Raw genomic sequence first — 14,590 nt, 5'->3', positions numbered from 1 at the left:
AGAGCTGCCAGCCTCTTGAGTCACCCAATCTGCGACACGCTCGGTCTGCTTTTATCACAGAGAAGACAGGGCTAGAAGCAACCTTCCAGCAAACAGCTCCCCAAAAAAATATGTACTCATGCATATATTTTCTTGTAGCTCCACACAAGCTGGGAAATGGCCATGTGCTGACTTCTGCTTCTCTTCAATACAGTCTGGATTGTGGCTTTTCCCCCCACCCCCTCCCCTTCTGTTGCAGTAAAAAGAGAGCAATTTTTCAAGTTTATACCGAATGTCATTCTATTTCATTTCCAAATATAATCTCCCAGAGAGAAGGTTCTCCTGCCCCATTTCCAATCTCCAAAGTTAATACACAAATTTATATTCCTTTCTCCCACTCGCTCTCCTAAATTAAGAGGTGTAATTACTAGGAACGCTTGCGACAAACGAACAAAGTGCCATGGGAGAAGGAGCTGTCACCGCTGGACGTCTGCAGCAGCCACCCTCCTCTCTCTCTCCCATCCCTGGAGGATCCTGCTTATGAGGCAGTTTCTGCCTTTCCCATTAGCAGGGGTAGCTCACACGCAGCAGCAGACACCAACCCCTCTCCCTTTCCAGGCAGGACAATCACAAGGAACGAAATTACAGAATTAACTTCAGGCTGTCAAGGAGTCACCGGTGCCTGCAAGGATGATTCCTCACAGATTCACCTTCTGCCTCTCCCTGGCTCTGCTGACCTTCTGGGTGACGTCAGCTTTCCTTGATGACAGTGGAGAAACTCAGAGCTGAGATCTAAAAATTCAGCCCCAGTCTCATCCCTCTCCCCCCTCCCCATCTCCAGCACCCTTTCAAAAGGAAGATTGATTATTATAATCAGACTTAGCTCTGACACAGCATTTGCATTTTCAAAGCACAGCACAGTCATTAACTAATTCATCTACCCCAAGAGAGCCCTAATGAGCTTTCACCTCTCTCCCCTTCGATTCCCAATCTGCAGGCAGCCCCCAGCTCTTCTTCAAACACCTCCCCTCTACACAGTGCTGCACAAGTGTAACTTGGTGAAACTCCAGACAAGCTCAGTGAGCCAAATTCAGCCCTGCTGCAAAGGAGCAAGCTCTGCTGCCAGCAGCTGAGGAGGACAAAAGCACAGGCATCGCAGGTTTCCATGTCTCAGCACAATGGTATAGGGTATTACAGGAGACAGTTTCTGTTCTCCAAATAAAGCCAAAGGGGTCCCTAAGTTACCATGCTCCAGTATGAGCAGCACCACCCATGAGCCTGAACTGTGTGCCCAGCTGCAAGCGTGTGAAGAGGGAACTATCACCACACCGCACAGCTCCAGCCTCCTCCAGCACAGCCCATCCAGCAAACTCTTCCCCAGACACCTAAAGCACACTTTTGCCCCAGCCCTTAAAAGAAACAAACCAGGAAAATATTTCTTGTTCCTCTTGATTTGTAATCTACAGCAAACAGGGCTGTTACTTGAGCAGGGGATAATGGGACAGCATTGATACCATTACCCTGCAGCAAGGCACTAAGGACCAAGACTTGGTATGTCACGTGGAGGTGCAAAGCCCTGCAGCTCTGAACAGCCTGAATGCTCAGGCTGAATGTTCAGCACAGCACTTGGGGCCCTTTTTACCCACAAGTGACATATATAAAACCAGACACCAGCGCTGGAAGGAGCTGAAGGACAGATGCTCTGCTGATGCTACAGCATGTTTGAAGGCAATTGCCCTGGCCACCACCACAGACTCAATGCCAACAGCAAGTAACAGCAACAGTAGCTGTCATCTGAGTACCAACTTAGGATGGTTTTGAGAGCTTAGTCTTCTTCAGCTTTATTGCCCACTTTGACTCCCACTCCCAGAGAAAGGAGCAGACAAGGAATCTTCCTCTCCACCTTGCTGCAGCCCTGTCCTGTCCATGCTCCCAGGCACTGATGAGACCTCACCACTGCTCAGTGGCAAAAATCCCAGACAGCTCCACATCCAAACCCCTCTCTCTGCCCTAACAGATCACCTAATTTCCATGTTCTTTCAGCTCAGAGCCTCTCTGCTGTTATCAGTCTCGCTCCACTACTTTCAGTCTGTAGATGACTGTTGCCTTTAATTACTACCGAAGGCTCCTCCCATCGGGGAGAGCAGAGCAGCTGGTGTCCACTGAGAGGAGGAAACTCCAGAGTAATTAGCCTTAAATAGCTGACACCTCCTAATCGTTACTCCTGGTTAGAACAGCAAAAGCCTCTTCAGGGAACCTGTCAAGGTGTCAGACCGAATGTGCCACAACCTCATCCAGTGCGGCCACGGCACTGGTGCAACGGAGTCGTCTGCTCTCCAGAACAGAATCACGCAGGTCACCTCTTGCATGCAGCTACAGAAACCTTTGCTAGCAGCGAGTCTTCCAGCAGCTGTAATTCACAGGCAAACCAACCAATAAATCTGCAAAGATGTCATATTTCCTCTGTACAAAGTCTGAATACAGTTTCCTATAAAATATATTCTCAAAGGGTTTCTGGAGCATTCAGTCAACAGTTCTCATTAAGTAGTAGCTGCTAAACCCATCTCTCACTCCTCCCCATCAGTTCTCTTATTGAAAAATCATCACATAATAAGTCAGAGAAGAATCTATGCATTTTGCCTACCACCTAGGAAGATCAAAGAGGAAAGGGAAGAAGAATCTTGCAACCGTTTCTGTTCCTTCATCTCCTAACATAAATACAGTGGAATCAATCTCTGCTTAATATTGTAAGAGAGCAAAGGAGCCCTCACTGAGTGCTGGACTTGAAAACTGAACTTAATCTTCTTGCTCCAGCTCACATGGAACAACCCACAGCCTGTACTTCAACATGCTTTTAAGAAGAGTTCTCTCACTCCCACTGCATCTCCAGCCCAATTTTGCAGTTCACTACAGCTGGGAGCACTGTTTCCTGGCATGTCTCAGCAGAGAGAGGGAGGGTGAGCAGGGGCCAGCAGACCTTAATGCTCAAGGTGCTTTTTGAACTCCCAGAGATGTGAAATATGAGGATGGGGCAAGAAATCCAGCCATGGGAAAGCAGCAGCTCTCTCCACAGAGCCTCCCAGCTGCCTTCAAAAAAGTGTCAGATGCTGGAAAGAGTCCTGTTCCCCAAACCCTTCCCAAAGAACATGATAAGAAGAGCAGATTGAAGGTTTTCTAGCTAAATGACCACTCCTGAGACAACAAACAGTGGGCTTTTAATGCATAAGAAATGGGAAATCTCACTCCTCTAGCCAAAAAGGAAAGGTTACAGGGCCCTGCCAAGACTGCTCTGCCCATTTTAGCCTCTCAGGATCATGCCTGCAGTCCCCTTCCCTTGCCAGAACAAAAAGGAAAGAAGCAATTCCCTCTCAAATACCATATGTTCAGTCCTGGTGCCAGAGCAGAAACCTGGCATTTTAACCTTTGGTGAACGTGTTCTTGCTGCCACCAACACAAACTCTGAGGTCCAGCTCATAGGGGAAGAAAGGTGTAACAGATGTGTGGTGGATGACATTAGCACTGAACAGAGCATCAACAGGACAGGGCCTGGCAGGAGCTTGGTTTTATACAGCCAGTCTTTAGAGGTTAATGAAATATTCATAAATAAGTTAAAATTCTCCTGACAAGCTAGATCCTGTAGTACAACAAAGAGTTGTCAGCCTCAATTAAGTGATTCCAAAGAGGCAGGGCACTGCCATTCATTATTTACCAAGAGGTCATAGGAAAAATTCTGCTCTATGATCTTTCCTGTCCCTGTGGATAAATTAGGTTTTACAGCTCCTGCTGGAGGACTCCACTGGCCTGATAGAATGGCTGACATAGACCCCAGCCTGCACCACTACTGCCTACCCCCAGCATCCATCAGCCAAAGGCAAAAGGCACTGGGAACAAGCTCTTCTAAGGGCACTGAGACACAAAAAGATCAAAAGCAAAACAAATAACGGAGCAAACTGATTAGGCTGTCAGTGTAAGGACTGAGACTGTCTTGAAACTTCATGTTTTTTAAGGCTTTACCTCCCCTTTTTGTAGACACAAAGCCAGGCCTGGGCACAAAAACCTTTGATCTGCAGGCACATCCATTGAACCTTCCCTCAGTGCCCCCCTAGATCTCACAGCTAGAGATCTTCTCATCCTCTCTCATGCTCAGGATATACTGTGCCTACAGAATCACATTTCTCAGGTCAGATCTCTCAGGATGGTCCTCTTCTCAAGCAAGAACAACTTCTCAGGACTGTGTCCATCTTTCTTACAAACAGGAGGCAGATTATTACTTTGCCCTATCCCAACATGACTGTTCAACAGACCAAGTCTGCTTTCCCCTTCATGGTCATGCACTGGAAGCACACATTCCCTCTACAGCATCTCCAAGCTGCCTTTTAGGTAAGGCAGGGAAAAGGAGTAGAAATTACTGAACTGTATCCAGGACCTCTCACTCAATTTTCCTCTACTTCACAAAGTGCTGAACATAGCAGAGAGCCCCTGTACCCTCCTGGAAATATTAGTTCATCTAAATCAAATCACAGGGATCTGAGGTAGTCCATAAACTTCTTACAGATGCTGGGAGGGTGGATGTAGCCTGGAAAATCACAATACCTGTATGCATGTGAATTATGCCTTTTGCACCTCAAGGTTGTGGCTGCTGTAGTAAGGCTTCTGATAATATCCCTGTCCCACTTATTTTATTTTACCAGGTAACTCAGTAAAACTCAGATTTTAGAGTGACAAAAGCAACACTGACAACAGGACCACTCTAGCTGCAGCACAGCAGTGGCCTCCACACAGGAAAGCAATCCACTTTCTCCTCTGCTCAACAACTGAAGGGAAAAAAGCACTGCCCCTTTCTGCCTCCCCAGTCTTTCTTCCAGTTATAATGCTACAGTGCCAAGATGGGAGCACACTACCAGCCCTCAGCCTGTTTCCAAACCGAACAGTGGAGCAGTTGCTCTCATCCTTGTCACCAAGAAGCCACCCGTTGTGTTTGTCAGCAGCACTCAGGTTTCAGGGATACACCTCTAGCATGGACGCCTCTCCAAATGATGACCTGAGGAGATGATCATTGTTCATGCATCCCATCTCAGCACCTGAATTTATGTCCAGGTTTGGCTCAGACTGTTTTCCTGCAATCCAGCAGTACCTGTCCCAAGGGAGCCCAAAGGAGCAGCAGCAGTAAGGCAGCTCTCCACTTTAGGCAGCAGCGCTTCCTCCTCCTGCATGTCTGTCCTGCTTTGAGGCCAGACAGATCCTCTCTTGCCCCTGAAAGGGGCAGAAGAGTGACACACTCACAAATGGATTGCAAAGTGATGGAAAGTTTAAATGGAAAAGCAATTGGTGTTTTACAGAAGCTACAAAACACAGTGACAAAAGAATCCCAAAGTGTACAGAGTCCCTTACAGCCCACCCAAAGGTCCCCCAACACATCCCTTCTCCCCACCTGAGGGTATACCCAAAATCCCCAGGGCTCTTTCTTCCCCTCCCACTGCTGGGCTACGCTTATGTGGCAGTCCAGGAAGCACCCAGCCTAAACTGCCACCATGTCCTCAAACTGCATCAGCTGGAATTGCCTTCACTGAGAAAATGAAACAATCCTGTTGAAACCAAACGGTGCTGCCGAGTTCCATAAAACTTTCACGCTAATGGATCCAGCAGCAGGTTCATTTGTGTAATGGGACTTTTAACCAGAACCTTTATTTCTTTTTAATTTGAAGGGAACGTACTATTTGATCCCAGGTGCCTGGCTAGGTTTTTAAAGCAGAGATAAACCACAAGAACTGACTCACTAAGTCTCTTTTCCTAACCTTATTAAAATAGCACGGAGATATTAACGTGCAGAAGCACGATGAACTTATCACCTCTCCGGTCTGCAAGCAGTTTGTCAGCAGTCCTCTACCAACAGTCACATGCAATAGATACTTCTGATGTTGCCATAGTGTTGTAGATGAATTTTCCAGCAGATGCAACACAACCAGCTGAGGCTGTTCATCATTCCCTGTGCTAAGAGAGAGGGGAAAAAGGAGAGCTCACTCAGAGCTCACTGTATTCTATGCCATGGGGAACAGTAAGGGCAAATTTTAGAGCAACAGCCACCAAGAAAGAGATCTCAGCTAGAAAAATGAGGAAAGTAACTCTCAGCAGTCCCAACTCTGTCTTCCAAGGTCTACTCTACCTGGAGAGCCAAAGCTCTACAGTAAAAACACAGGAAAAAGGAGAATCCTGTCTCTCTTCCTCAGAGCTCACTGTATTCTATGCCATGGGGAACAGTAAGGGCAAATTTTAGAGCAACAGCCACCAAGAAAGAGATCTCAGCTAGGAAAAGGAGGAAAGTAACTCTCAGCAGTCCCAACTCTGTCTTCCAAGGTCTACTCTACCTGGAGAGCCAAAGCTCTACAGTAAAAACACAGGAGGAAGAGTTGAAGCAGGGCAGACGACCCCTGCACACTCACCCCACTCATGCCAGCAAATCACAGTTCTACATTAATAGGACCACACTAAGTGAAGAATAATACAAACAACTGTGAAGTATACACAGAACAAACAAGCAACAACAGGCTCTGCTGCAATAAAACTACCCAATAGAGAAACAAAAAGATGTGTCAGGCATTGATCATGAAAACACATTTAAAGCAAACAAAATTCACTGAAGATCTTGGGTGAAAAAACCCACAAAGTGTCCAAACACAATTACTGATAGCAGAAAGCAGGGAGGCTTTATCACAGAGGAGCATAAATAGATCAGACAGAAGCAGCAAGCTGGAAACTGAAGGAACAGCAGCAGAATTGCAATGTAACAGTGCGAGTCCCACCACAGCTAGAACCCCTCCTACAAAACAAGTCTTTGTCAGTCAAGAACTAGAGAGGAGGACTAACAGGTGGGTGGTTAACTGACCACAAGATGGACATCAGTGCCATGTGGCAGTGGAAAGAGGTAATGGGAGTCTGAAATGGAAGAGTTGAGCTACATCCAGGATAGAGAGTATGTAGAAGACAATTCTGTAGAAGCTACTACTGGAATTTCACCTGGAATGATGTGACTACTCTGGTTGCTCATCTTCAAAGGAGACACAGGGAAATGGGAAGATATTTAAGGAGAGTTGCAGGATTCACAAGGAGACTGAAGAGCTTGTTTTAAAAGAGGACTGCAAGAGCTTGATTTGTTTAACCTAGACAAATGAAATGCTGGGACAGAACAATTGTTCTCTATAAATATGTCACAGCATAAATATGAGGGAGAAAGAACAGTCACTGTTCTTTAAGGAGAGCATTAGCACAAGGGGGAAAAAAACAACACATTAACTGTACATATATTTTCAGTTGGAATTGGGAAGATTTCAGCTGTCAGAGCAGTCCTTCAATGACAGCAATGGCACAAACAAGCAAAGCAGTTGCAAGACAAGCTTGATGAATTTATAAACTGAGGTGCATGCTGCAATTGCCTCAGTTACCAAAGGACTAGATATTATGATCTAAAAGTCCTCCTTTAGTCTTTTGTTACTATATCACTTCATTGCAGATCAGCTTTTGGTTGTGGCTGTTTCTCTATATGCAGATTCATGTTTTTCAATCTGATTTGAGCACTGGATACTTCCCCTAAAATTGCCTTACTCACACCGTGGCTGCGCTCATGCTGCTGCTTAGCTGAGTGACACGCAGCTCATCTGTCTTGGGTTTGCCAGCCTCACAGAAGGTGCCTGGATAGAATCTGACAAATGGTAAGGAGATTTGCTGTCACCTTGCTAAATCAATTCCGAAATGATGAAATACACTTTTGATAGATGGAGACCTTCTGCACTGCTTGGTCCTTTCCTTTCCCTTCCCAAGCTGTTTCGCTGTTTGCTGCAGCAAAACTTCCTTTTTATTTCTAACTACCATGGCTCACTACTCTAATCCCACATTTAATTGTCATCCCATTGTAGATAACAGAGAGAATTTACATTTCCATTAATGAGCACCACTTTCATTCTTGTGCTTGGTCTGCTGCATTTCTGGCTTTGTTTAATAACTCTTAAGAAAAATATTAAATGAGCTACACTGGCAAGTTAGCCACAGCAGGTCTTTCTCTACTAAAGTTCACTTCTTTCACATCATCACTTATCACTTGTACAGCAAAAAGGTAACAGAATTTTTATGCCTGCCAGGCTTTTCTTAAGTACCCAGAAAGCCTGGAGGTCTGATGCACCCACTAGAAAGCCTTTCAGTAATAATGAAACGTTCTGGGAGCTGTATGGCTCTCCTCTAGTTTATGTGTTGATGCATGCTGCCATTTCCCCAAACTCTTTGCAGTTTTTCCATGTTGCCTTCCAGTTCCCACCTAATTCCCAGCTACACCAGGCACAGCATCCTCCAAGTTCCTTCCTTTCTTGTATTCTCCTTTCCCTCTTCATCTCTGCTTCTGGTAACCATCAGTGCAGGTAGTCACTGACATTTAAGTTAACCCTAAATATTATGGTTTCACCAGACTGAACGCAAGATTTGGCTCCTTAGCTGTTCATGACTTGCTGCCTTTAAATAAAGGTCTCCTGCTCCTTGCAGACAGTTAACCAACACTTTTTTTCAAGGCAAGGGGCATTTGTTATTTTCAATTTTAGGTGTCTTTATTTCTTCTGTAAGGACAGTCACCTCATGCCATTCATTTTGTGACGGCTACATCCTTGGACTTCAAATCTTCTTTACCTCCCACTTTGCTAAGCAATTCTTCTGATTCTTACATCCATCCTTTTTTATCTGCTGGAGGGTGAAATATAATTTGTTCCAATGAGCAGTCTATAGATTTCAGAGCCCACATGGGCCAAGCTATCTTTTGAAGACGAAAGCCAAAAGATACCCAGAGCATCTCAGAGTTATCAAAGTACAGGTGATGCTTTTTAATACCCAGCTGACTTCCCCCAGGGATTAATGAAGGGGGAGGTAGGGGGGGTGAGAAATCTGACATGAATGCCCCCTGCTACAGAACCAGACTGAAAGAAAGTGTAAGATCAGGAATCACAGCAGTTGCTCAGATGGCAAGCTTGAGCCAAACAATTTCTTCCTGTCTATAGAGGGACATGAAAAAGGCAAATGAAGATCAGAAAAACTTAACACATTGCCTGCTTCCCTCCCTCAGGGAGAAGATGGAAAAATAATATAAGAAGCAAGAAAGTATTTTCCACCAATAATATTTTGGTGTGAGTGAAGCTAGCTCTCAGCTGTATGCCAGGAGAGCATTAAACTAACATACCACAAGAAATAAGTTCCTGGGACCACAAACCAGGGAGCCATATGTGTGAACTCTCTCAGCAATCTCCTGGCACATCTTGGAGATAAAGATATTGAAGCATTAGCCTCAATAAAGAAAGCTTCCAGTGCTGATCAAATTGTTCAGAAAAGTGCACATACATACACAAAAATGGCAGGAAAGAAGTGTGCTTGGGCAGTAAAGAACATATTTCACAACACAAAGTGTTCTTTTAGGGACTAAAAGAAACACAAAAAAAGCATGGATCTGTGGGACAGCTAAGTCACCTGAGTCCTATCAGCCTGGTGACTTCCTGCAAGTCTGGATAAGAACTTTTCCCTTACTACACTCAAACTGTAAATAAAGAAAAATAAGTGAGGGAAGGGTGAGAGGGAGAGAACAATTAAAGGTTCATTGTTGTAATTACACAGCACAATGATAAAGGTAATTTTTCTTAAATCAGAAAATAAATTCTGGGTTCAAGTTCCCTGAAGGATATAAAATATTAGAGGATTTTTTTATGGTTGTAATCACAAACTCATTTCTCCAGCCACTACTGGCCGTGTCTAATTAGGGCAAAGTATGTTAATGATACAGCAGCACAGCCCAGAGACGTCTTCAGTTGCAATATTAATTGCATTTAGGGAAAGAAGCATGAATTGTGCTTATACAAGCTAATTAGTATGGGTTTGCTAATTAATACTGGAAAGTCAGACTGCCTTTGTCTTGTCAGCTGCAATTAGCTGAAGATGTTTAAATTTCTTTTCTATTTTTTTTGTTCTTCCAGTAGTAAGCTCACTTCAGCTGACAAGCAATGAAGTCACTAACTGCATGGCAGTTAGTGCAGCAGGTCCATCCCACTTTCTTCCAGCAACACCTCATGCCCTGCTCTAGCTCAGCACAGCCTCTAGCCCATGCCACCCTTTGTCTCACATTACCCCCACAGACACAATTCCAGGAACTAGGCTTCTCTTCTCCCAGGAGCAGATACTGCCTCACTGACACCATGATCCCACCAGATTTATCCCACAAGTCTTTTCCTTCTCAGTATCACTATGTAAAGAATGAAATAGTTACAAGGGCATCTAAGATGCTCCACATGACATACAAAAGCCCCTATCAAACTCAACAGTGAGATCCAGTCAGCTAGTTCATTAGCCCCAGAGCACATTGCTTCATTTCCAGCAATCTGGGGAAAGTGGCAAAGCCATTAACACTCTTCAGGGTGGCAGTAAAGATGTCACCTCCACAGAGGTTTATCCCAGAAGCAGCCCAAAGACCTATCAGACTGTACGATAGTACCTGTCAGGTGTTTATTCCATCTCACCTAGGACCATAAGCCTGTTTGCAGAGGGGCTGATGAAAAGCAATATCCACATCTGTCAGCACCAGAGCAGGATGAGCCCCTCTACACCCACTGAGCCACGAAGGCTTAACATCAAACAAACAAGCAGTGGCTCATGGGTGAAAAGGGGGGAGAGGGATGAAAAGGAAGGCGAGACGCCAGGAATCCAAATAAAGCAAACAATTGCTGAAGTGTCAACTTTAAGACAGTCTGAAAAGAAGGCCATCCAGGTGAGACTCTGATCTGGAGAGGGAGGAGGGAGAAAAAAAGCCATGCAAATTGTTGGATGGCAAGGAGGAAAGTGGGGCTGCTGGTACAAGTGTTGGAGCTCTTGGGCAGAGCCCCATCCACATGGGACAGACCTCTGTACCCCTCGTAGAAGACACAAGTGACATATCTTTCTCTACCGGGGATGGAGGAGAACCATCTACCTCCAGTGAAAAGATGGACTATAGTGTCACACCTCTCCTCAGAAGGGAGAAGGGAAAAACAATCTCTCTTCCTCTGTATGAATCAATTTTCTCACAGAGAGCACAATTCCAAATGCCGAACAAAACCCACACCTCACAATCTGCAGTCCATCGTCTGAAGCACTACAGAATGCAGCCTATTCATGTGAGATTGATGTAAGCTTTACTGGAAGATCACAAGACTTGCAGTTTTCCACTGAGCAACCCTTGGGAATAGGCACTGAACACTGACTGCTGCTTTATCCTCTGCTGATGGATGATGCACAACACCAATTAATGGCTTAAACACTGCAAGTTCCACTTTCTCCAGCTCTTTGCTAGCCTGTTTAATACACCAAACTTTTGAAGGCAAACAAATAGCTCAAAACCCCCAGGCTTAACGAGCCAAAACAGACAAAAACTTTGAAAGTGTTTAAAAAATCCACACATCAACATTTAAACCATAACAGCAAACTTATCCTCTGATACGTCCAGTGAGCACAAGGCAAAATTGATTGTATAGGATTTCAAACTGTAACAAGGCAGCCTGTAATGAGATCAGATGGCAAATAGGATTAATTCAGTTTTCTTTGGAAATACCAGCTCTGACCTGCATCACCAGAGAAAGTGGCTGAGCATACAAAATTGTTTGCCCTCAATGTAAGACCACCCCAGAATGGGAATCAATTAACACTCTCATTATAGAAAATCTGATGTTGAAACAGCATGGAGCACAAATTAAGGAAGAAAGGAAACCAGCAGACGTGTGGCAGCCTGTTAATAGCACAGCAGAGTTCTGCCCTTCACAGTAGCACAGGATCACAGAACGTTAGAGGTTGGAAGGGACCTCCAGAGATCATGGGGTCCAACCCCGCTGCCAAAGCAGGATCACTCAGGGTAGTCTGCACAGGAATGCATCCAGACATGTGTCCAGAGGAGACTCCACAAACTCTCTGGGCAGCCTGTTCCAGGGCTCACTGTAAAGAAGTTTCTCCTCATGTTGAGGTGAAATCTTCTATGTTCAAGCCGGTACCTGCTGTTTCTTGTCTTATTATTGCACACCACTGAAAAGAGATTGGCCCCCTCAGAGTTTAGCACAAGCCTAAAACCTCTAATGCTGGCACTGCTGTTTGTGATTTGGGTTTTAGACCAGAAGTGGAGTTAGCATCTCTTTACTAGTCAGTGATATACGCCTGGGTTTTCATTAGTAACAAAATCAACCTAGTGTAAAACACGTCTTAAGAGTGAGTCTCTATACTTGGATGCTGCTCTGGTTTGTGGTTTTTTTGGTGACTAGAAAACATTGCAGGAATTCCCCAACTTGCCTATAAGCAAAAAAAGCAGTTCACAAAACAGCTTAGTGTTGGTATCTCATTTGTTCCCAATTATGAAGCATCATCTACAATGGTCATGAAACTGCACATAAACCTCCCTGCTGCCTGGTTTTGTGGCCTCTGTTATTTTTGGTCCTTGAGGGAACTGCCAATAAAACAGAGAAACCCAGCAGAAAATTAACAGATATTACAGAAAAAGACAGCTTGTGGTAATTCTGTTGCATCTTATCTGTTAGTCCTTTGTGCACTTGAGACAGAATCAAAAGCCTCCAAAGAAAGGAGTTAATTCAGTATGAAATTAAATGCTTGCTTCTGATCTGGAACTGCTAACAAAGAGAAAGGATATTTCCAAAACCAGGAAGACAGGCCACTAGATCTCACCCAATGCTTGCTCCAGGTGAATACAGAGACAGAGAGTGCCAAGACTAGCAATGATACAAACTTTTACAAGGTTTGTTTTTGCCATTCCTTTTTGAATATTTGGAGTTGATCCATGGTTTAGCTGAACTCAACTCTGCATATGGTGCTGCTCTGTAAAACAATTAAAAGGAAACCAAAAGATGAACACTTACCATCTCTGCTCTTTGCTTGTGATTCCCCACTTCTTCCAGAACTTGTGACAGCTGAGCCTTCAAGACAAAAAGGTAGAAAATGAAGTCTAGGACATACTTGGGGCTGTTTAATAAGGGCTGCACTCCTCCCTCCCAACCAAAACAAACATACAAGCCAAAAAGAATGGACATGATTTTCACAGCATTGAAAAGGAATTACAAGCTTTGCTCTACTTATATCCTCCCAGCATCCCATTCTCTGAGCCAATCCTGTCCCAAAGAGCCTGCAGTCTACATACACAAGAAAGCAGAGGTTTATTGCTGAGAGGAAATCCACTGGATTAGCTGTCCCAAATTTCAGTCCCATTGTCCAGAGAACTGTGCCTCCTCTCCACTTCTTTGGGAGGAACACAAAGCATTTTCTGAGAGGAAATTTGAAATGTAAAGAATCTCAACCCAGAGTGGAATCATCTTCTGTTATCCCTGTATAACGTGGGGAGAAATGGGAACCTGGCTCAGAGGAGGAGCTTTCAGAGAGTTTCATGGAAAAGGCTTTAAAACAAAATGGGTATTCTGGAGATGGTTAAGAGAAGCCTCATACATGACTTGAATGCTAGTACTTCCCACCTTCTATTTCACAACACTTTGCTAGCCTGCCCTCACTCTCAGCCTTACTCTGGTAAGCAGAAAGCCTAAAAAAGAGTCACAACTAATGACAGAGAAGCTAATTGAAACAATGCACACCAAAAAGTCAGGAACTAAGAAAAAAGTAGTTTCCTACAAACTAAATCACATAATCTTAAGCAGACAGTCATTAAAACCCTCTGCAGTCCCTCTAGCAATCTCTCACCAAACATGAAATGGGTCTTTTGAGTCCTACATCTAAACCACAGACAAACAGCAAGCAGTTTGTTACAGTGAAAACATTCAGCTTTGAAGGGTAACTGCACTGAAACACCAGCAAACAAAACAAAACAAAACAAAAAAATTACAGTCTTAGGATTTGGCACAGCAGAAGTTCAATTTTGCAAACAAACAACCAAACAGTTCAAGACTTCCCTGGCCCCAGACCTCTGGAAACTGCAGAAGTTACAGCCTTAGTTACAGCCTCTTGCTGTGCAGGGCCTGGGCTGATCTGACATTATTTAAGGAACAGACACCCAAATAAGATGAAAAGGGTTTTTATAGAAGCCTGGGACCTGGCACAGGGAAATGAAACACACTCATTAAACACGGCAGGAGATGCCAGCCCCAACCAAACACCGAGCGCCTGTACACGGCAGCGAGAGGGAAGAATGAAATCATCACCAAGTCTGATGCTGAAACATCAGGAAGCTACAAATGTGCAGACACCTTGGAAAGACTTTCCCCCCCACTACTAGTGAATCAGGTAGGAATTACAGCAGCAGGCTGGAACCAGGAAAAAGTCCCATAGGGAAGAACCAGAAAATGCCCTCAGAGCTGTTATTTATGAGACGCCAGCACCTTTGTTTGCACAACACCCCAAGAACAAAGGAGTATTTTTGATCAAAACCAACCCCAACTTTTCTTTTCATTTATTAGCCTTACCTGTACAAAGATGGCCTGTAGATGGGAACTATTGCTCTATTCTAAACTAGATGTGAAAATCCATTAAGAATTACATATTTGCTTACAGTAGCTAACGGTGCTGAATTTGGGGGTCTCTGTTCAGCCCCTGTTAGCACAGACTTCTATGCAATCAC

At 44.4% G+C, this 14,590-nt stretch overlaps 1 protein-coding gene across 2 annotated transcripts in view; it reads right to left on the bottom strand.

Moving 5' to 3' along the window:
* MAD1L1 (mitotic arrest deficient 1 like 1) overlaps nucleotides 1-14,590 on the bottom strand; it is a 413,753-nt gene that overhangs the window by 194,235 nt on the left and 204,928 nt on the right. For both annotated transcript variants that reach the window (XM_054180345.1, XM_054180346.1), the window contains exon 13: nucleotides 12,888-12,944. In XM_054180345.1, coding sequence (XP_054036320.1) covers nucleotides 12,888-12,944 — 57 coding nt within the window. The remainder of the gene's footprint in view (nucleotides 1-12,887; nucleotides 12,945-14,590) is intronic.

The sequence above is a fragment of the Dryobates pubescens genome, chromosome 4 (genome assembly GCF_014839835.1).
Source record: "Dryobates pubescens isolate bDryPub1 chromosome 4, bDryPub1.pri, whole genome shotgun sequence".
NCBI lineage: Eukaryota > Metazoa > Chordata > Aves > Piciformes > Picidae > Dryobates > Dryobates pubescens.
This window is presented reverse-complemented; position numbering and strand designations above follow the sequence as displayed.